This window comes from Lolium rigidum, chromosome 1 (genome assembly GCF_022539505.1).
Source record: "Lolium rigidum isolate FL_2022 chromosome 1, APGP_CSIRO_Lrig_0.1, whole genome shotgun sequence".
NCBI classification, from domain to species: domain Eukaryota; kingdom Viridiplantae; phylum Streptophyta; class Magnoliopsida; order Poales; family Poaceae; genus Lolium; species Lolium rigidum.
The window spans coordinates 330410462-330433436 of record NC_061508.1 but is presented as its reverse complement, the minus strand read 5'-3'; the positions used below and the strand labels follow the sequence as shown (position 1 = coordinate 330433436).

The window sequence follows — 22975 nt, the reverse complement described above, 5'->3', positions numbered from 1 at the left end:
CGTCGCCGAATTACTCCGGCCGTCTCCGACCATCCCCGGCGACGTGGTTGGTCGCTGGCAAACCGCCTCTCGACGGCGCACCAGCTGGTCCGCGTTGATTTGGTTTACGTCGCCTCCTCCGCTCACCCCCATCTCGTCTGCACACGGGCACGGATCCGTGGCGATCTGGTATTCGCCGATGCTCCGAGGCTGTGGCGCCGCCGTGAGCCTTGCCACGGTGGTGCTGGTGCTGCGGTGATGCAGTGCCTGGCCAGGCTTGGCCTGGCGCCGCTGTGCCCATGGTGTGTGCCGCCGTGGCCGCCATGGCCGAGTTCGTCGACCCGCTTCACCAGTAAGTACCCCACTGCCTCCCTTCTCCTCTATCTGCTAGCTTGAGCTGCGGCTGATCCTCCCTATGGAGAGGTCATGCCGTGCTGTTGCTTTGGCTCTGCTGGCCGCTGCTGCTGTGCCTGTGCTGCTGCTGTGCGTGTGCTGTTGTTGTGCGTGTGTTGCTGCTGTGCGTGTGCTGCTGCTGGGTTCTCTGCTGCTGCTGTTGCTCTATCTGCTCTACTCTATGCCATGCTGTTGTAGCTCATGAGCACTTGCTCAGGAGCATTTCTGTGATGCTCATGCCATGCTAGGTTGCTCCTGCTGCTGCTACTGGTGCTGTATTATCATGTACAATCATTTACTTGCCCCTGGCTTGATTTCTGTGAGGAATCCTTGCATTTTGCAAGTGCCAGTGCCTCTGGGTGTTGCTCATAGAGCTGTGCTTCATGATGATGCTCTGTTGAGCATGGCTGCTAGCTATACAGCTCTATACTTTGTTAGTGTGCTTCTGCATACAATTTGTTGCCACGCAAAACTGCAGCGCAACAACACGATAACCGTCGTGCTTTCGTGACGACGAACGGATGATTTTCGAGCAAATCAACAAAGATGCCTCAATTTCGAAGAGGAAAAACGACCGCTTTTCAGCGCAAAGCGGCAAAGATTTTGCTAAATCCTAGATGAACTAGAGCTCGGCAGAAAGAAACGATAGAAAAGTACGTAAAGAAAATAATTGTATTGAGGTGTATCGATTGATCGGGGTTTTTCCAATCGGCCACGGCCGTATATATGGCCCGCTGGACTTGGCGTACAAGCATGAGACTCTAGCTAAAAACCGAATAGCATACGTTCCGATGTATCGGTTACCATGTACAAAGAGCAGCTGCAAATTCTAAACCATGTCACGTACGTCTAGATAATAAAATATCTGGTCATATCGCCTACCACAGCTGATAAGCATCACCTCTCACGAAAACGTGACCTGCTCTATTATCTTTTCCTTTCCGCGATCCACACGTCTCGGCCTGGTCTGAATTCTGAAGCTTCGTAGGAATTGTTTCAAGCATCTGCATTTTATCTCAGCATATCTCCGAATTCATCTAGTACTCTGAATCGACCAGGGCTTGTCCTCGATAATCCTTACTCCAGAAAATACTCCACATATTTGTTCTGGTAAAAGCTTGCACTTTGCTCCATAATAACTTGTTTCCTGAGATCGTCTTCGCTGCACCAGTCCCAACTAAGCCTGCATTTTGAACTGAACAGCTAGACCAAGTAAATATGTTAACAAATATTCTAACCACAATCATTTGAACTAATTTGCCTATCAAATATTCAGAAGCCAAATTATGTACTCAACACAATTATAATGTATTAATTTGATTAGTTGTGATACAATGGGTGGTTAACTATGGCTTTGGATGATCCTGTGATCATCAGGCTTCCTGTTGGCTTATATATGTGCATGAGTTCAATTCATATGCTGATGTTGCTTGTGGATTCTGCTCTCCACCAAGTACTGGTGGTTGCTGTTGCTTGTGAATCCAATACTGTTGCTCTTCCAGGGTTTGTGTGGTGCTCAAGCCTGTGCTGGTGCATGCTCTTGCTTGCTCCAGCACCTGCTGATGCTTGCAGTGATCCCTTGGATCATATGCAAGGGTCTGGTGCAGTGATCCCTTGGATCATATGCAAGGGTCTGGTGCATGGTTAACTTGTGTATTTCATTTATTTGTGTTGCCTTATTTTATTGAATGGATAAATGATGTGAACTGCTTAGCAGTGATGATCTTATGGATGGATTTAATGGAGCTAGAGGATGCCAACCACTGGTTGGGTACCCCCTAGCTCATGCAGAACCCTGTTGGGTGATGATGCAATGGCTTGGTGGGTGATCCTGTGGGTTTGAGTTAGCCCTGACAGCTCCTTGATGCTGTCCAAGGGTGGCTCCCCCTTCTGTGGCTTGGTTGTGGCTCTCTCATGCTATCTGGTTGATCCATGATTGGATTTCCAGTGGCTTTTGATGATGATAAAGTATATAGACAAAGATTTGTCTACTTTTCTGATGGTGTAGCTAGCTGTAGGGTGTTTGGTGACATGGGCTTGCTAGCTAGGATCAATCCATGATGGATTTCTTTGGTGGTGTCACTGTGTTGACACACCAATGTTCCCTTGGGTGATTTCCTTCTGGCTACTCTCTAGTTTGCTTGCACCAAATGGCTTAGCAGCCAAGTGATGATACAAACAGGGTTTCTACCCTCTTTGTTTTCTGTGTGGTATGCAAATGCTTATTTATGAGCAAAACAAGTGCCCTCTCATGATCATCTTTGTATACCTCACTCAAACTCCTAGATTAGTTTGCTGATGTTGAGGATTTGCTTCTGGTGGATGATCAAAGCTTGCCTGCTCCTCCTGCTGGCTTGTGATGATCTATCCCTTGTGGCTTGCTCAACAGCACAGTTCCTGATGGAACTGTTTTGGATGATTTGGTTAGTTTGGATGGGTTGAACAGCTCTGGCTGTTCTTCCTGTTCTTGTTGTTCTTACCCTTGTGATGATCATGTCGATGGGATCTTAGGGTTTACTGGTGAAAAGTGTTGGAGATATGCCCAAGAGGCAATAATAAAATAGTTATTATAATATATCTTTGTGTTTATGATAAATGTTTACATACCATGCTATAATTGTATTAACCGAAACATTGATACATGTGTGTTATGTAAACAACAAGGAGTCCCTAGTAAGCCTCTTGTATAACTAGCTTGTTGATTAATAGATGATCAAGGTTTCGTGATCATGAACATTGGATGTTATTAATAACAAGGTTATATCATTAGGTGAATGATATAATGGACATACACCCAAATAAGCGTAGCACAAGATCACGTCATTAAGTTCAGTTTGCTATAAGCTTTCGATACATAGTTACCTAGTCCTTCGACCATGAGATCATGTAAATCACTTATACCGGAAGGGTACTTTGATTACATCAAACGCCACTGCGTAAATGGGTGCTTATAAAGGTGGTATTAAGTATTCGGAAAGTATGAGTTGAGGCATATGGATCAAGAGTGGGATTTGTCCATCCCAATGACGGATAGATATACTCTGGGCCCTCTCGGTGGAATATCGTCTGATTAGCTTGCAAGCATGTGACTGGTTCACAAGAGATGATATGCCATGGTGCGAGTAAAGAGTACTTGTCAGAGACGAGGTTGAACAAGGTATGGAGATACCGATGATCAAACCTCGGACAAGTAAAATATCGCGTGACAATGGGAATCTGTATCGTATGTGAATGGTTCTTTCGATCACGAAGTCATCGTTGAATATGTGGGAGCTATTATGGATCTCCAGGTCCCGCTATTAGTTATTGGTCGGAGAAGAGTCTCAACCATGTCTGCATAGTTCACGAACCGTAGGGTGACACACTTAAGGTTTGATGTCGTTTTAAGTAGATATGGAATATTAAATGGAGTTTGAAGTTTTGTTCGGAGTCTCGGATGGGATCCAGGACATCACGAGGAGTTCCGGAATGGTCCGGAGAATAATATTCATATATAGGAAGTCACTTTCCAAGTTTGGAAATGATCCGGTGCATTTATGGAAGGCGCTAGAATGTTCTAGAAACTTCCGGAAGAAATCACTATGGAAGGTGGAGTCCCGGTGGGACTCCACCAACCCTAACTTGCCAACCAAGTAGGAGGGTGGAGTCCATGGAGGAATCCACCTCCTTGGCCGGCCAAGCAAGGGGGGGAAGGGGAGAGTCCCTGTCCCTCTAGGTTTCGTCCATATGGTAGTTTTGAATTGGGGTCTTATTCGAAGACTTGGGCAAACCCTAGATGTGTTCCACCTATATAATGAGGGACAAGGGGAGGGGGCCGGCTACACCAAGACCATGAGTTGGCCGCACCACCAAGGGGCACCCTAGCCGGCGTCCCAAGCCCCTCTCTTTCCAAACCCTAGCTACTCCCTCCTCCTCCTTCTTCTCCCGCAGTGCTTGCGGCGAAGCCCTGCCAGAGATCTCCACAACCACCGTCACCACGCCGTCATGCTGGCGGGATTCCGAGGAGGATCTACTACATCCGCTGCCCGCTGGAACAGGAAGAAGGACGTCGTCATCAACACTGTACGTGTGACCGAGTGCGGAGGTGCTGCCCGATTGTGGCACCGTCAAGATCTTCTACGCGCTTTTGAAAGAGGCAAGTGATCGTCTACATCCACCACGAGATTTATCTCGTTAACGCTTAGCGATCTTCGAGGGTATGTTGATCTTCACCTCGTTGCTACCATCTACTAGATTAGATCTTGGCTTGTTGTTCGTTCTTGTGGTAGGAAATTTTTTGTTTTCTATGCTACGAATCCCATCAAAAAGGTTTTATAATGTCTCCCTCTTCACTTCCTTGGTCGACAGCAGTGCCTTTCCTGGGTTCCTCTCTCATGGTATGTGTGTGTTGTGAGGCATGCAGCTAGCCTTGTGAGTTGCCTGTGTGTGCCTGGCTTGGAACTTGGGCTTTGGTATGCTCAGCTTGCCAGAGCTGATATTATCCTCTCCATTTTCTCATTATTTCACTAACCCACTTGGCCTAATCTTTGTTTCGATTTTGCTGTTTTTTGCTTCCAGGGATGATTGAGATGCTCAAGTGAAGATCATTCAAGTGGTGATCAAGCAATTCATGAGGATTACTTTAGTAGTTTAGGATTGTGTCTAAACTTGTAATTCTTTTGTTTTCCTTTTTTATTTATTAATTTCTTAAAGTGTTGTAATATTTATAATTCAATTTGGATATTGTAAATGACATTGTATTCTGTATGTTAATCAATAAAGCTCAAGGTTTTCTCTAATGAGCTTTGATTGTATATTCTATTGTTTTGTATTCTTATTTATTAAATTGTTTATTGAATTATCCATATTTGAATTATAATATTCTTGAGTGATGTTTGAAATTCAAACATAACTTGTTTGAATTTAATGCAACTTAAGTTGAGAAAGGAATTATTCCCCCTCTCTTCTCAAAAACCCTAATTGAGTTTAGTTAGGTCCAAGTCTATCGCACTCTCGAAACCCTAATCCTGTGTGGTGTCGAGAGAGAAACTTGTCCCCTTTTGATGTAGTTTTTCTATAAAAGCGCGAAATTTTCCCAGATTTTACGATGCAATGCACATCCCTTTCTAAATTCTACCCCTCGGTCGTCTCTAAACCTGGGATATTACAACAACTTAGAGCAGCGGCATCGGCAAGTGGAGGTGACAACACGGGTGAAATTTAGAGTCTAAACTTGCAGGGTGAAAAACAAGATCTGACCTTTACTGGTTTTGTCACGCAATGGCTTTGTTGATGGTATTGTTTTACGAGCGTGAACGTTCTCCTAGGTGAAATACCATGATCTAGGATTTGGGTGGTGACGATGTTTATGCACTGTTTCCTTTTTAAGGCATCATTTTTGGAGAAAATAGATTTCTGGATTCTGGTACTATCTTGGTGATGTTTGGCATGCTGCTACCACCACTATATCACATGACTTTTCTTTTATGTAATTTTTTAAAATTGTCTGTATCTCCATATTGCCACTAGGTGACTGCGTTGTTGCTCGCTGGTTGTTCTCTTTGTTCTCCCAAATCGACCAAAGTTACCAAAACCAGTAAATTGACTCAGCCGTAAAGCCGTACACGCATGCATACAGTTGACTGTGTACGTGCACATGACGCGTGTGCTCAAGCAACATCTCCATGGCGATCACCTTGCTTAAGACTAGTCACAATGCATAGTATCATATAGAAGTATCATGCGTATGATACTACTACATGTTACTATCTTCATAATGCATGGTATCATATACTAGTATCATAGTCTCCATATATTAATTGTTTTGTAGAATCTCAATGCAAATATGTGTACAAGATTTACTTGACATCATTTTTTCTAGTAGTATGTGCTATGAGCCTATGATACAGTATCTACCTATGATACTAGTACACACTTTCTCATCCTTAATAACACTGCCACATCAGCATTTTGCATGCATGGAATACATGATACTACCTATGATACTCCCATTGTGGGTAGTCTAATTTGCCGACCGAGGACTAGCTAGCCTAGCTTGTCAGTCGTCACATATTAGTATATGAAATACACAGTGGACCGATGTCACATCGATCGACCATGGCAAGGGCAATCCATGCGACTTTGGACTTTGGAGACAGGGTAGCTCGAGCATGGCATACTATATGGTTTTTTTTAAATCAGGATTAGCGTACGGGCATCACCTTCTTCTCCTTGTTTTTAATCTGTCCATTAGTACAGCTGGTTGCTAGCTACTAGGCACGTAGCTCGCTGTTATAGTCGATTTCAGTCGGTCACGCGATAGATGCCTTGTACTATGTGACCTTTGATGCCCAATCTAGCGCTGTGCTTACAGTCTCATTTGTCGAAAATGGTACTACAACTTGATTAAATTGAACAGGTGGTGCTACTACGACTACTACTCTCTAGGCTGTAGCTGCACAGATCAGGAGGAGCAACCATTTAGCTTGAGACTTTCTTCTTCTCGCCTACCATTTCTAGCCATTTAACTAGTTTCAAGACGCCTCGAAAAGATATATTCAAGTAGCAGGAGTATCACCATTTCTAGCCATTTAACTAGTTTCAAGACGCCTTGAAAAGATATATTCAAGTAGCAGGAGTATCAGTTTAGCTTTATTCTTCTATTTCTCCCTAGCCCCTTCACTATTTAAGGTGCCTCGAAAAGATATACTACCACTATATAGATCAATCAATCTATTTGTTATGTTTATTGTTTAAAACATATCAGTTTTGTTTATAAGGAGGAGAAAATGTTAATTCTTGGTCGACTGAGAATTAGCTTAGTTCTCGGTCGACTCTTAGATCATAAGATTGCGTCGTGATTTATGCTAGCCATAAGACTACTTTGCACATGGGTTGGGTCGTAACCGAGAAAAAAGGACACTGATTACTGGATTGATTCGTGATTCACTCTAGCCATGAGTTGCAACCGCGATTCCATAGAAAATTAGCCACACCTGAAAAACAACCTGATATGATTGATTGATTTCCTTTTCCATTTGTTGTGTATAGCAAAGCAGTGTATGCTCTACTAGTATATCTCCCATTTGCATGCGACAAGGGATAGAAAGGTACACATATTAATATATACGGAGGGATCGTCCAAATGTTTCTTTTCTTTCCTTTTTCTTATGTTACTATACAACAAAAACGGAGCACACGTATATACTTGTGTCATACGTGTTCAGTAAGGGTGAATATTATTGAAATAAGTAGCAGGATATAAATATATGTCAATTTTCTGTAGGTGTGTCAGCAAATCAGCATACGTACTTCATTTCATATACTACCCACAAGTAGCGATCGAGTAAGAAGCTAGCAGCAAGGGAGAGATGCACAGGAATAGAGAGGGTCGGAGAGAGAGAAGAGGGATGGCGGTCAAATCTCACATGGCGGATGGCGCCATGCCGCCATGTGCATCAGATCGACCAGTTTCTTCATCGGTACGTAAAAACTACAGTAAATAGATTTCTCTGGTCGATTTGTCTTGTCACGTTTGCTATACAAGGAACTGCAGCAGCAGCTGGCAGCCATGAACAGCCATGAACGACAACCCATCCCCTGCATATATTATACGCAAGAGGAGAGGAGAAGTGAAGCCCATAGTCTTCTTCCTCTCCTCGTCTTGGTGCCTTGGCGTCGCATTGCAACGGCATCGATTGTTTAGTAAGCCCCATTGATTTCATGTATATTGTACATACATATCATACCAATCAATCAGCAATGTAAGTTACAACTACCAGTAGCAAGATAGTCAACCTTCATACATAATCCTTCCGTTTATTTCAGTTGCAACATTAATACAGAACGCGCACATCTCCTGCGGCGGGTACATGAAAATCAGTTGCAACATGCATGTACAACCTGAGTTAATTCTAGCAAATTGTTGATTCATGTATGAATATATGTTTGCCTGCCTTGATTTCATATTCCTCTGCAGGAAAGCCCCCAATAAGTGGTACTGCTAAGCGCTGGATACTATGCATGAGAGGACAGCCTCTCCGGCCTCTGATGCCGCTGCCTCGGCTGGAGAGCTCACGCTGCCCAACGGCGACCTCTACTCCGGCACGCTGTCATGCGGAGTACCGGAGGGCACGGGGCGGTACGTCTGGTCCGGCAGCGGCTGCGTGTACAGCGGCGGGTGGAGGCGGGGGATGAGGCATGGCACCGGAAGGACAAGGTGGCCATCGGGAGCCGTCTACGAAGGCGAGTACTCCGCCGGCTTCATGGACGGCCAAGGAACACGCATCGACGCCAACTCCTCCTCGTTTTACAAGGGCCAATGGAAGCTGGACCGCAAGCACGGCCTCGGGCTCCAGGCACACGCCAATGGAGACGTGTACCAGGGCTCCTGGGTTCACGGGCAGATGGAAGGCCATGGCAGGTACACATGGGCCAACGGCAACACTTACGTCGGCACCATGAGAAACGGCCTCATGTCCGGCAAAGGGGTCCTCACGTGGAAAGGCACCGACGCCGCCGCCGGCGACTCGTTCCAGGGGAACTGGCTCGACGGCGTGGCGCACGGGTACGGGCTGTACACCTGGGAGGGCGGCGGGTGCTACCTCGGGACATGGACCAGGGGGCTCAAGGACGGGAAAGGCACCTTCAGCCAAATGGTTCCCGCGGCCCTCGTCGACGACCTGAGGATGAGGGGCGTGCTCCCTGACCTCTCCTTCGGCGGCACCGCCGCGGATCCAGAGCCCCCGGCGGCGGGTTTGTCCAGGAGGAACTCAGGCCTCGGACGACCTCCGATGAAGAAGAATGCGTCCCTGCAGAGACGCCGAAGTATCGGAGTGACCGGAGGTCCTGACAAAACGCTGAAATGCGAAGATTGTAGCTCCTCCCCGATCCTCGAACGGGAGTACGCTCAGGGAGTTCTAATCAGCGAGATTGTGCTGGCTAAGTGGAGCCTCCCGGAATCGTCCTCCAAGAAACTGAAACTTGGGCTCAGAAGGGCCGCGAAAAGGCCCGGAGAGACGATAATTAAAGGCCACCGGAGCTACGATCTGATGCTCTGTCTGCAGCTTGGAATCAGGTAACTAATTGATGCATATTAGTACAGGGCATCCCAATCTCAACAGTTTCCTTCTCTAGCTAGTACAGTATTGCTGTAATCTATGACTATGTTCTTCCTTTTATTGACAGAGCTAGTTTATATTCTTTCTTTTTTGCGGAAAGAGCTATTTTATATTCGTGATCAGTAAAAGGTTGAATCGCACTACTCAGGTACACAGTTGGAAAGATTACGCCGATCCCGGAGCGTGAAGTGCGAACTTCTGATTATGGACACAAAGCTAATTTCTGGATGAACTTCCCCAAAAACGGATCAAACCTTACTCCTTCACATCGTGCTCTAGATTTTAAGTGGAAGGACTACTGCCCAATGGTTTTCAGGTTTGTGCCCGCCTCACTTTTCTTTCAACGTGCTATATTGTGCAGTATCTTTGAACCTTGTTCTGCAATGCTATTGTGATTGCTTCCTTGCACTACTTTTCTTCTTTTTCACAACATTACACGACGTACGTACGTACTAATTTATTGCTAGTGTTTTATTATAGAAATTTGAGGGAGATGTTCAAGATTGATACAGCAGACTACATGATTTCCATTAGTGGAAGCGATGCACTTAGGGAGCTATCTTCTCCTGGAAAGAGTGGGAGTATCTTTTTCTTGTCGCAGGACGACCGGTTCATGATCAAGACTCTTCGGAAATCAGAAGTGCAGGTTCTCATTGTCAACTCAACTTCAGCTCTTGATATGTAGGAATAGGAAGATTTCAATGATCTGGAGCTTGCTTGTCTCACCCAAAACACTTGATCCTAAATGGACATTGAGCTTTTAGCTTATCTGAATTAGTTTCCTAGTTCACCTTATGAATCATATTAGCATTTGAATTAAACTTTTCTTTCTTGCGTACTTAATTTCTTACATGTGAGACATTGTATTTACTTGATACCATGCAGGTTCTTCTGCGTATGCTCCCATACTATTATCGTCATGTCCAAACCTACGAGAATACGCTCGTAACTAAATTTTTTGGCCTCCACCGGGTGACACCTTCCAGTGGTCGAAAGGTACCTAGTGACATGCATTATTAACTGTTATTTCTACTCCCTAATGTCTTATTTCAAAAGTAAAAAAAAATCTTCGAATTTGTAACAAAAAAAATGATTTCAACTGGTACTACGTACAAAACTCTTTAATCTGATCATATCAAAATAATACTATTGAATTTTCTGGGGAAATAGTTCAAAAATATAATTACTTTTTGAATTTAGATAACATGTCACCGTTGATAATGATAGCCAAAGTTGCACATATACTGTCTAAAGCTTCTTATATATTCTTTTAACAGGTAGTACTTTTCGTTCAATCTTAAAAGAATATTAGTTATTATATATGATATTTCCTATTCTAATTACTGCTTCTGAAATAATGTAGAAACTGAACTGTTGATTTTTGTTGTTTATATGTGCAGTTTCAATTTGTAGTAATGGGCAACATGTTCTGCACAGAACTAAGAATTCATCGAAGATTTGACATAAAAGGTTCATCTTTGGGACGTTCTACAGAGAAAATTAAAATCGACGAGAACACGACGCTGAAAGATTTGGATCTGAATTATTCGTTTTATCTTGAGCCTTCTTGGCGGGGTGCTTTGCTTAAGTAAGCATGTTTACTCTGAAATAACAGATTGTATATTATCATGACCAGTTTTGTTTGTAACAATCATGTTTTGTTTTTACTCTATGTAGGCAGATTGAAATCGACAGCGAATTTCTAAGGAACCATGGTATAATGGATTACAGCTTACTTCTTGGTTTCCATTACCGAGCTCGTCGAAACCTACAAATAGGATCATCATTTTGTGAAAGCATTTTGCCAGATAACTTAACCGTTCTGTAAGCATGGAATGTATATCTTTATTTCTCAGTAAGTTGTCCAGTTAACCTATTTTGCAAAAGCATTTTTTTCCTTACTGAAATCGGTAATGCAGATGTCGCAGAGGAGAATTCCGTTTATAACTATCAAGACGGGCTGATTTTGCTGCAGCGAGGCAGCAACAAAAATGGTCCAGCTTCTGTCGGCCCACACATCAGGGGAAGCCGCCTGCGTTCGTCATCGGCATGTTTCGAGGAAGTTGATCTTCTGCTTCCAGGCACAGGAAGGTCATCATTAGTTAATTTCTCTAGGTCAATACTCATGTTCTTCCAATGCTAATATATGATCTGAGATGATTTTTTTTTGAAATTTGATAGGCTTCCTATCCAGCTAGGAGTCAACATGCCGGCGAGAGCGGAGAAAGAAGATAAACAAGTGGATGACAGCAAATCGCTCCATCATGTTTATGATGTCGTACTATACATAGGGATCATTGATATTCTGCAGAAGTACAACATGACGAAGAAGATTGAGCATGCATATAAGTCCATCAAGTATAAGTATAACCCCTTATCAATATCTGCTGTGGAACCTCGATTCTACTCGGAGCGCTTCTTCAAGTTTGTCGGCACCGCCTTCCCCGAGAACTCATATAATCAATAAATCATCTTTCTTTCCTCATCTCGGTCAAGTATTATTTTTAAAAAATAGAAAATCCTAGGGAGTCTGTTTTTTTTTAAGAATAAGAAGTGTTTTTACCTGATATACTGATGCTGCGCATGTGTATGCTTTAAGATTGTTGGAAGCAATGCATGCATGTATTTGTCAAACACAACATTCATAGCAACTAGGAATCAGTGAGGGCACATTATGAATGGATTTAGATGGGTTTTCTTTCATATTTTGTGGCGAAATTGTAGGTGAAGAAGAACGGCACTCTACCGCTGGGGTTTAGAAGGGGTCCTTCTTCCTTCCTGGAGTGCAAAGTGGTCGGCTTTGTGGCTGTTAGGCGAGATGCGGATGATGTAGCACATAGTCTGGACAAATAGTGAAATAAAATTTGGGAGGAGGATGACCCATGCCCACAACCATACTATTGATTATCCAACAAGTGCATCTTAACCATGCAATCTGCAAGTAAATTTCGGTGTAGGAACAATAGAAAAGTTTCTGATAATACTTACTCCATAGTTCATAACATTAAAATGATGTCCAAGAAAAAAAAACATAAGCACCAACTGTTATTGTTAGCGTCAGGTTATTAGTTGTTCGATTTTAATTCTGGAAACAAGAGAAAATGCTAGCTGTGAATTTGCAATGCTAGTTGTTCGCTCCGGCATTTAAGTTGCGTTGAGAAATCTACTCCGGAGTAGAGAGAACCACTTTCTGTGAGTAATGCTACACCTACGGACAGGGACGAAGCTGAAAAATAATAGCACTGGGGTCATTAATTAGTATAATATCTCTATTACACTGGTGTCAGCCTCTATAAATCTAACACTACATAATGCTAAATAGTGAAGGATTTCACATTTTCCATTGGGGTCAGCTGACACCATTAGCCTCAAGGCAGCTCCGTCCCTGCCTACGGACAGGCTTTACGGAAATCTCTTACGGACCTATAACGTGGCATAGCATGAATAGGTGAAACTATAAACCACTCCCGGTTTTTCATCAAGGGATAAAATTTCACCCAACCATTTTCGGCCACGTTTGTCCGTAATCTTTCCGTAAGCCTGTCAGTCTGTAAATCTAGGATTATTGTTTTGTGAGTGCGGGCAGGGTATTTCAGATGTCAGTATGTCACCATCGAAATTGATGGAATTTCCATGTGACCCAAGACATGCACTAACCGCATGGAAAGATATGTGCCCAGTCCTAAATCGGCCCAACTGTCACCTTGAGGTGTAATCAAGTTACAGAACAAAGCACAGTCATCGATCTTCCTCCAGGAGAGCACATCTTCGGTCATTTGCTTGTACCTAGAAATGTCAAATTAAGCTACAGGACTCCAGGAGCAACACAGATCAATGTACAGACAACAACTGAAGTGGAGTAACAAGCACGCACAAAACAGTGCTAACTGAGTGCCATATATAATATCACATTGTTCCATAATATAAGCTGTTCTGGCTAATTAAAATAGTTCGCCAAAACGGCATACATTTTGGAAAGGAGGTAGTACTAGTGTTGCAAGTATATATGCCTGACACGAACACCAAAGAGGAGGTGCAAGTATGCAAGAGTTAAGACCAAACTGAGTACTGAACAGCAAAGATCAAACAATCAGCCCCAAGAAATATTTCAACCAATAAAAATGGCATATTTCTAACAAAAGTGTGAACTCCAGTCAGTCCATATTTAACAATTCTAACTGAAAGGAAATTTAAGTGGAGGAACGGTAGAAACGTTTCTGATATCATACATACTTTATAGTTCATAACATTAAAATGATGTCCAACAAAGGACACAAAGAATCATAAGCACCAGCTGATGATAGAAGAGGTGCTATTGCAATTGCAACCATCCAAAATGCCCACTTGTACTAGCAGTATCACTAATAAGGCAGAAAAGTTAAGAACAAAACACATGACTCATATAGGATAGCTGGAGCCTAGGATATGAAGATACTCCTAGAGGGCATAACGAATCAAGCGATGAACATCCAATCGTGCCGCCATCTGGAGAACAGAGCCTCCTTATCTTCTGCTTGCATCTCACGTATGGGGTGGTATCGGAATGATGCTCTCCTGGAGGCGGTGCTGAGTAAGCAACATACGAGCCTGGAACTGTCCAATGTTCACCATACCTAGGAAGTTTCCATAGATGTCGCAGTGCAGCACATGTTTTTCATTGAACCCGATCAGCAGCTGATGCTCATTGAGCACAGCCATGAGTGAAGTACTCTGCACCGTTGATTCAAGTGGTTTTTTCTTCTTCTTCTTCTAGTAAGAAGTTAAGTAAAGTTGCCGTGATGCCTCTACCGTTGACACATCGATTCGGAATTTGAAGGTCCAGATCTCGGCCTCGTAGTCCTGCATCACCCAGACATTTCTAGCGGTGAGGCGGTGGTCGATGCTGTACAGAGCAAGCTTCCCCTCCATGTCGAACAGCTTATCCAAATAAGCAAACTTGACAGGGGCTCGGCTTGTGTGTCGAACACGATGATGTCCGCGATGTCTGCCGTGTCCGTGGCGCCACGATGTCTGCGCATCCAGTGTTGATTGCCATGGTGGTGGACGGGCGGATGATCGGTGGCGGCGCCGGTGTAATGGGTGTCCTGGGGTAGCCCCTGGATCACTGCCTGCTCTAGGGAAGGCGAGGACGGCATTGTGACCCTAACGCTCCTCGACTCATTGTATCCCACAGTGAGAACGTGCAACGCTGTTTCATGCCCCCTCGTTGAAGACCAGAGCAACCTGTATTCCCCGGTTGCTCCGTGCCGGTAGAGGCCGAGTATGCTGTGGCACGGGAGAGTATGCTCGGGCTGCGGCAGCAGAGCGTGCCGGCAGGTGGCCGGGTTGTAGGTGTGGAACCGGCATCCGTGTGAGATGACGAGGAGCCTGTCCGTGGAAGCGTGTGTAGGCAGATCGGGCACTGAGTGTGGGGTTCGGGTGGAAGGGCCAGAGCTGCTGGTCGGAGAGACGGAGACGGCGCCGTCGCCGCTGCCACCACGGAGGACGACGAAGCGGGAGGGGAGCCCGTCGACGATGGGGAGAGAGGGCTGGCGGCGGTGGTGCGCGAGCGTGAACTCAGGCGTGGTGGTGGCGTCGCGCCAGGACCTGCGAACGGCGCGGCAGCAGCCAACGTCCTTGGGCGGCAGGCTGATGAGGATCTTGTGGACGACGATCTCGTCCGGCAGGTCGTCCAGCATCGTCGCGCCACTCCTGTCCGGCATCGTCAAGTCCGGCGAACTAGAACGAAGCAGAAAGATTTGATATTAGTGCTCGGATTGAGCGCTGCGCCCACAGTTAACTGTTTCAGACGACGTCGGCCGGCTTAGATTGGAAAAATAAAGGAAACAGAGAAGAAAAATTTGAGGAGGAAGGTGAGACGGGATCACCGACCCTGGGAGAGCCGCACAGAGCAGGAGGAGAGTCCAGCGACGCCGACGTCGGCGAGCTATGGCGACATCTTGCAATTGCTTTCGTTTCCGCCGTCTGATCTACACACGAACGAATACACAAATTGACGATTTGAGCGGGCGGGATAGATTGAGAAGAGGAAAACGCAGAGACGTAGGTTTGGGGCGGCGAGGATACTGACATGAGTAGGCGAAGAAGGCGATCCTGGAGCGCGGGATTAGTGGGAGCGGTGGAGAGGGTATCCTCGGGGAGTGAGAAAAATTTAAGGCCCCCAAGGCCGCGGGAAAGAGAAGATTGACCGACGAACAGGATTCTTTGGGTGGTTCCGAATTTGAGATTCATAAAAAATTCAGCCATTGTCCAAATCACTGAAATATCAGTGTCTGAATTATTTTTTTTGGCCAAAATACTATCTGAACCAAAAAAACTGAAAAATAATTTGAATTATTTCTGAAATGATGTGTCCTTCCTCCATTCTCTTTTATTCTACATTTTAGAATAAGTTGTTATTCCATATTAGTTTATATTTTAGTTTGGTAATCAACAATAACATTAAGAAGAAGGCTATCATATTCTCTATTGTCTGTCATTAATTTTAATGATTCTCTATTATTAAACGACTTCCTAATTAGTCCTGAAATTTCTAAAATATAGACTAAAGCAGAATATATAGAGGAAGAAGTAGTGAAATGTCTGAAATATTTTAATCGAAAGACAATTATTTCCGGATATACCGGAATCTGGAAGAAGGCCTAGTAGTTCACTCAAAGGAAAATGATTGTATTCCCGGGGGATCCGTCGCTTGCGGCCTCCTGGTCGATCGTCGTTGGATGCATTTGCATCGCGTGCTGCCAGGGTTCCACGTAGACCGGGCTAGACCTCAGCAGTCTTATCTCATCCCTCATTCTCTCCCTGTCTCACATCCCTCTCCTCACCCACGTGCGGCCAAATCCCACCCTCCCGCAGCAGTCCGCCGTTATTATCGACCCCGACCAGCCAAAATCACGCGCAGCCGCCGCCGGATCCCACCGCCTCGAGCTGGCCGCCATCATCTTTGACCCCGTCCACCGTCGTCCCCGATCCCATCCGCCACCAGATCCCCTAGCACGTCCACGCGGAGGAACTTCGGTAGGGCGTCGGTGACGTCCACGCGGAGGAACTCCGGCAGGGCGTCGCCGACGGCACAACGCCGCTCTCGTCGCAGCGCACGTCGAGTTCTGCCTTGGGACGAAGGGGGATGGGCCAGCGCTCGGAGAGGAAGGGATGCGGGTGTGCTTGTCAACACCCGGATTTTTAAGTCCGGATGCCTATTATGTCATACATCGCAATCCCAGGAATATTGTTGTTGCGAGGCATAATAGTTAAGTATCACAGTCATCATTCATTACAACGCATAAAGTCTTACAAATTGGAATCACATGATCCATATTACACAAATAGTTGATCTAACGATCAACGAACTGATCAACGAACAAACACAAGTTCATAGCGGAAGCGTAAGATACAAGGACTCTATAGTCCACAGGCCAACGCTTGACGTTAGCAGACTCCTAGTTGTTGTAGACTTCCTGCTGACCGTCCTCCTCGTACTGCTGCTCCTCTTCATAGTCTGGCCATTTGAATAGCCAGGGACACAGCCGTGAGTACTTTATGTACTCGCAAACTAATACTAGTGTAAGTGCTAACATTTCTAGTAGAGGGGTGCTAAGCTCTAGTTTATTTGCATAATGCCAATTTTTTTTTGCAAGTATTTACTAAAGACTTATTCATGTGCTAACTAACTCAAGTGGGAACATTAGTGTCATTCCCACAACTCTGTTGTGTTTCACTCTACTCAAGTCACCATTCACCATTTATATCAACAACATGATCAAATTCTAACACTGGAAACTGTATGGCCTTTCCAACCGTCCGTAACCGTGGACACGGCTATTCGAATAGGTTTACACTCTGCAGAGGTTGCACACTTGTGCCACAACATTTGATTTCATCCGTCGGGATTTCCCGAATCATCGTAACACAGTACGCGGATCATCAACCATAACCTTTCATTTACTAACCCTAGTATGAGCACCTCTCCCCATGAGCTTGGCCTCCCAGTGAAGACCAACTGTCAACCTGGGAACCGCACGGGGCTTGGCCGTACAATTCACTTCACATCATTTCTCAACAACGGAGGCAGCCTCGGCATAACCCCTATGATGTGTGTTCAGAGGGAACTCATACTAAGATACATAAACTTCTAGTTAAGCCCTTACCCATAATCAGGTATTGTGGGGGTACTCAAAAATTGGAAAGGTATCGCATCCAAACCAATATTAGTTTTAATCAAAAATCACCATCTTCTCTTGGTCATATTCACCTTCAAAAGTCATTTCAGTATTTCACCACACATGTTCCCATCTAGAGTAGTCATTTTTAATTTAGCACTAGCATCTAAGGATGAGGGGTGCTAAGTACTCTGCTTTGCTTCTAGGCTAACTTTGATACTCTTGTACTAATCTAACATTAACCCTATTAAATTATGAATCAATAGTACAAAATAACAGTAAGTAAAACTTGGAAATAAAACTGGGAATTAGGCTCATAACATAAAGTAAATGGGTGGTGCTTGGCTCAGGATGAGCTAGCACTTTGCAAGAGTATTATCTTGCCTTGGTTGGGAAAATGGTCAAAGTGGTCTTCTTCTCCTTGACAGTAGACCTCCTCCTCCTCTGGATACTCCTCGGTACTAGCGTCTAAAATACGAATACGGGGTACACAATCATCATACCAAACAAATTTACTAAACTAAGCACACACATGATTTACACAACCTAAACTAGCATCACATATCACTATTATGTTGGTGGATGGGTTTTTCTTATTAATTAAGAAAAATAATTTCCTCTCATACTAATCTTGAATGTTACTTTGAATTATTCAGAGAAATAATTTCCTCTCATTATCTTACTAAGATTTAATTTCTCTTATGCATAATATGTGACCTAGGTTGACCCAAGTCAACCTCTTCACACTTATCATTTTGAGAAAGTGATTTAAATGGGGTGTAGCACCCCATACAATTTAATCTTAGCATGGTAAAGACTTAATATCATCAACAAAACATATGAGATTTTTATGACCAGAGTCTTTACCTCATATTACATTGTTCATGACAAGATTTAAATGGAAGAAAATACTCCCATATGATTTACTAATATTTTTGGATAATAGTTTGGACTAGAAATAGTCTTATAGTCCTTTAATTTAACTAGGCCATGATCATACACAGTAAGCATGGCATATTTTCGTAGAAACAATTAATATAAGTGAAATGTGAACTATAGGAGTTGGAATTAACTTAAAAGCATGTTTGGTTGATTTTTAATAATTATTCTAATGCAGAAAAGTCCCTGCCTTGTTTATTTTTCTATTTTAATTCTATAATAGATCTATAGTTAATTCCAGTGGCATTGTATAGATAAATTCCTAAGGTTTCCAAATATATAAAGTTTGTAAAATTTGGCTGAGTAGATTTGTCTCTATTAAATTTCAAAGTTAGCATCAGATTGTATATTCGATTTATTTTGGAAATTTCAAATTTGAACTGGTGGGCTCGCGCGGGAAAGATAGCTGGGCTGCGAGAGAAAAGGGGTTGGGCCGGCCCACTTCGCGTCCAGCGCGAGCAGGCCGTCTGACGGCGGGGGCCACGCGTCAGCGGGACTTAGAGCCCGAAGCGGTACGGGGGAAGGAGAGCTGTGCGATTAAAACGCGATCACACGGTCCAGACGCGTCGTCGTCGACGGCGAGCGAGGAACTCACCGGCGGCGGCGGTAGGGGGTCGGAGGGCGCTCGAGGGCTCCGGCGGTCGTCGGAGAGGTGCGCCGCGTCGTTGTCGAGGACGAGGATCCCCCGGTAGCAGCGGCGCTTCCTGGGGTGGCCTCCTGCTCCGGCGAACTCCGGCTACTGGCGGCGGCTCCGAGCTAGCGATTGGGGCGAGGCGGTGGCTAAACAGTGAAATTGGAGGGACGAGAAGAGCTGTGGTGAGGAGGAGAAGCGATTGGCGTGCTCAATTTGGTGGGAGGAGCCCTCCTTTTATAGGAGCGGGAGGTGGCCGGGGGTCTGAGGTGAGGTCAGCCATGGCGTCGACGGTAGGGTGGCGCAGAGGTACTGGCGATGACGCTCAAGTGCAGGCGAGGTCACGGCGGTGCTGTAGGGCTTGATTGCGGGGAAAAAGAGGGGCTACAGCGGCGGCGATCGTGAAGGAAGCTTGCAGGTCATGGCGGGCTGTCGTGGACGCTCGCGTCACCTGCGGCGTTCCCGCGGGCCATCGGCCATGTCCTGGCGGTTCCTGGTGTTGTCACGCGTCGACTGGAGCTGAGGGGAGAGGACGAGGTGGTGCGAGGCAGTGGGCGGCGTCACGCTCTGGCGCGTCCAGGGGCGTCCTGGCGCGCGTCCATGCCGATCCTGGCATGCGCTGGGCGCGTCTGGGCGCACAGATGCTGGCGTGTGCACGCGTTTCTTTGACCACGGGAGGGCACGGGCTGGCTCAGTGAAGTGAGAGGGAGAGAGGGGACATGGCGGTGCATGCTAGAATCGACCAGGTGAGAAGATGGCATGGTGATGGCATTGCCATGCCACGGCATGGCCAGATATTGATGATGTGATCACACAATGCTTAGTGCAAGTGGTGCTACTGGTGCTGAGGGGTGAGAGGGGGTGCCAGGGCATCTGAGGATGGCCAGAGCTTGGACTTGGTCGTCTCCAAAACCAGCATGGGCTCCAATTCCTCCACTGCCCACAAGGTGTTCGACCAAATGGCCGAAAGAAATAAATTTTCGAAATTTGAAAATCTTTTTGGTGGGTTGTAAACATATATTAAATGTAGTCTATTGGTGGTGGTGGGGTTCAAAATGGAATTGATTTGCAAAATTTCATTTTGCATATGATCTTGCATATGTGAATTTGTTCTAACTTTGCTTGCTTCTCATTTGATATTGGTGATGAATTTGGGGTGGTGGTTTTGGGCAAAGTTGAAGTGCTTGATGTTGTCTTGGATGAGGTGCAAAGAAATAGCCAGGTGTAGAAGTGAAAAGTAAAAATCCAGGGGCTCAAAGTGAGCATCAGGATAAAAATGGCACATGTGACCATAATCATATGTGAGCTCATATTTGCTTCAATTTTGATTTGAAATGTGTTTGATGGTTTCCAAAGTTGTTAATATATGTTTAGTATCCATTTACACCCAATGGTGCAAACCAAATTGGTCTATATCAAAGATTTGTAAAAATGGCCTAAGCCATATGTGTGTGTGAAGTTGATTTTTAGCATTTCTTTTCTATTTCACTTTTATTTGAATTTGGGTGATCAAGTGATCATGGCTAGGGTTTTAGAGTGAGAGAGATCACCTAAGCAAACATCATGGCAATTGCACACTCAACATAATTAAAAAGGTGATCTACATGCATAAACCTATATGAGGAGAAAAAGTTTTTGTTAACTCTAATTTTTGGGGTTCTTGAATTCTCTCTTGTCCATTTTATTAAAATTTGGGATGTTACAAACCCTTCCCCCTTACAAAAGATCTCGTCCCGAGATCGAGAGAAAACTAGGTACTAAAGAGATCGGGGTATTCTTTCTTCATGTCTTCTTCGCGTTCCCAAGTGGCTTCATCTTCAGTGTGATTGCTCCACTGAATCTTCAAGAACTTGATACTCCTGGTGCGGGTGGTTCTGTATGCTTCCTCCAGGATGCGAATAGGTACTTCGCGGTAAGTCAAGTCCGTGTTGATATCCACTGATCGGTGATCGATATTCTTGAATACTTCGGTCTTCTCTGGTACTTCCAGGCATTTCCGGAGCAGGTGAGATGTGAAACACATTGTGCACGGCTGCCATTTCTTCGGGTAGTTCCAGTTGATAAGACACTTCGCCTCGGCGACTCAGAACTTTGAAGGGTCCGACATATCGGGGTGCGAGTTTTCCTTTCAGCTGGAATCTCTGCATTCCCTTGAGGGGTGACACCTTGAGGTAGACAAAATCTCCAATCTCAAAGGTCATCTCTCGGCGTCTTTTGTCAGCGTAGCTCTTCTGTCGGGATTGTGCAGTCTTGAGGTACTCGCGGATCTTGTGCACCTTCTCCTCGGCTTCTCGAAGAACATCTGGTCCAAAGACTTGGCTTTCTCCGACTTCTGACCAGTTCAAAGGGGTACGGCATTTCCTTCCGTACAGGGCTTCAAAGGGGGCCATTTGCAGGCTGGCTTGATAACTGTTGTTGTACGAGAATTCTGCATAGGGCAAGCAGTCTTCCCACTTGGATCCATATTCCAGTACACAAGCTCTCAACATATCTTCTAGTATCTGATTGACTCTCTCGGTCTGTCCGTCGATCTGCGGGTGATAAGCCGTGGCTGAAGTTCGAGACGGGTTCCTAGTCCTTCATGCACTTTCTGCCAGAATCTTGAGGTGAACTGTGATCCTCTATCTGACACAATTGACTTCGGGGTTCCGTGCAAGGCGACTATCCTTGAGATGTATAACTCAGCTAACTTTGGGCCTTGGTATGTGGTCTTGACAGGGATGAAGTGGGCAACCTTGGTCAACCTATCAATGACAACCCAAATGGAGTCATTTCCTCTGCTAGATTTGGGAAATCCTGTGATAAAGTCCATACCAACAGAATCCCATTTCCACTCAGGAATCTGTAAGGGTTGCAACAGTCCTGCGGGTCGTTGATGTTCTGCCTTGACTCGCTGACAGATATCACACTTGGCGATGTAACTTCCTATCTCTCGCTTCATTCCGTGCCACCGAATTGTTCCTTCGGGTCTTGGTACATCTTGGTTCCTCCGGGATGAATGGAATACGAGGTGTCGTGAGCTTCCTTCGGTATGACTTGCTTCAATTCTGAATACGACGGTACACACAGGCGACCGTGGTACCAAAGTACTCCTTCTTCATCTATGGTGAATCCTGGTGCCTTTCCTGCAGCTATCTGACTCTTGATTCCGGCAATGCTGGCATTTCCCTTCTGGGCTTCTTTGATCTGTCCAATCAAGGTAGGCTGCAGTTCTATGCTGGCTAGGTATCCTTCACTAACTAGCTCCATTCTGAAATGCTCAAACTCTTGGTGTAGGCTAGGCTGTTCCTTTGCTATCATGGAGTTTAACTGACAAGGCAGTCTACTCAGGGCATCTGCTACTACATTGGCCTTGCCGGGGTGATAGTGGATTTCCATATCATAATCCTTGATTAGTTCTAACCATCGGCGTTGCCTCATGTTTAGCTCCTTCTGGGTGAAGATATACTTCAGGCTCTTGTGATCCGAATAGATCTCGCATCGATTACCCATGAGGTAATGACGCCAAACTTTCAGGGCTAACACTACGACTGCGAGTTCGAGGTCATGGGTTGGGTAGTTCTGCTCATGCTGCTTCAGTTGCCGGGACAGGTATGATATCACTTTGCCTTCTTGCATCAACACACATCCAAGACCAATCTTGGACGCATCACAGTAGACATCAAATGGCTTGGTGATATCCGGCATGATCAGTATTGGGGCTGTGGTCAATCTGCTCTTGAGTTGTTGGAAACTTTCTTCACATTTGGCAGTCCATTCAAACTTCTTGTCCTTCT

The 22975-nt window shown here is 45.1% G+C and overlaps 2 protein-coding genes across 2 annotated transcripts; one reads left to right on the top strand and one right to left on the bottom strand.

Moving 5' to 3' along the window:
• The first annotated feature begins 8369 nt into the window (after window positions 1-8369).
• LOC124663212 (phosphatidylinositol 4-phosphate 5-kinase 9-like) lies at window positions 8370-11937 on the top strand. The gene is made up of 8 exons (XM_047200940.1): window positions 8370-9427; window positions 9619-9786; window positions 9951-10116; window positions 10356-10466; window positions 10871-11058; window positions 11148-11294; window positions 11358-11561; window positions 11652-11937. Exons 1-8 carry the CDS (start codon window positions 8370-8372, stop codon window positions 11935-11937), a joined length of 2328 nt encoding a protein of 775 aa, XP_047056896.1.
• A 2054-nt stretch (window positions 11938-13991) lies between these two features.
• LOC124663202 lies at window positions 13992-15172 on the bottom strand. Its single transcript, XM_047200931.1, has 3 exons — window positions 14438-15172; window positions 14259-14372; window positions 13992-14144 (listed from the first exon to the last, which is right to left on the bottom strand). Exons 1-3 carry the CDS (start codon window positions 15170-15172, stop codon window positions 13992-13994), a joined length of 1002 nt encoding a protein of 333 aa, XP_047056887.1.
• Window positions 15173-22975: the final 7803 nt, after the last annotated feature.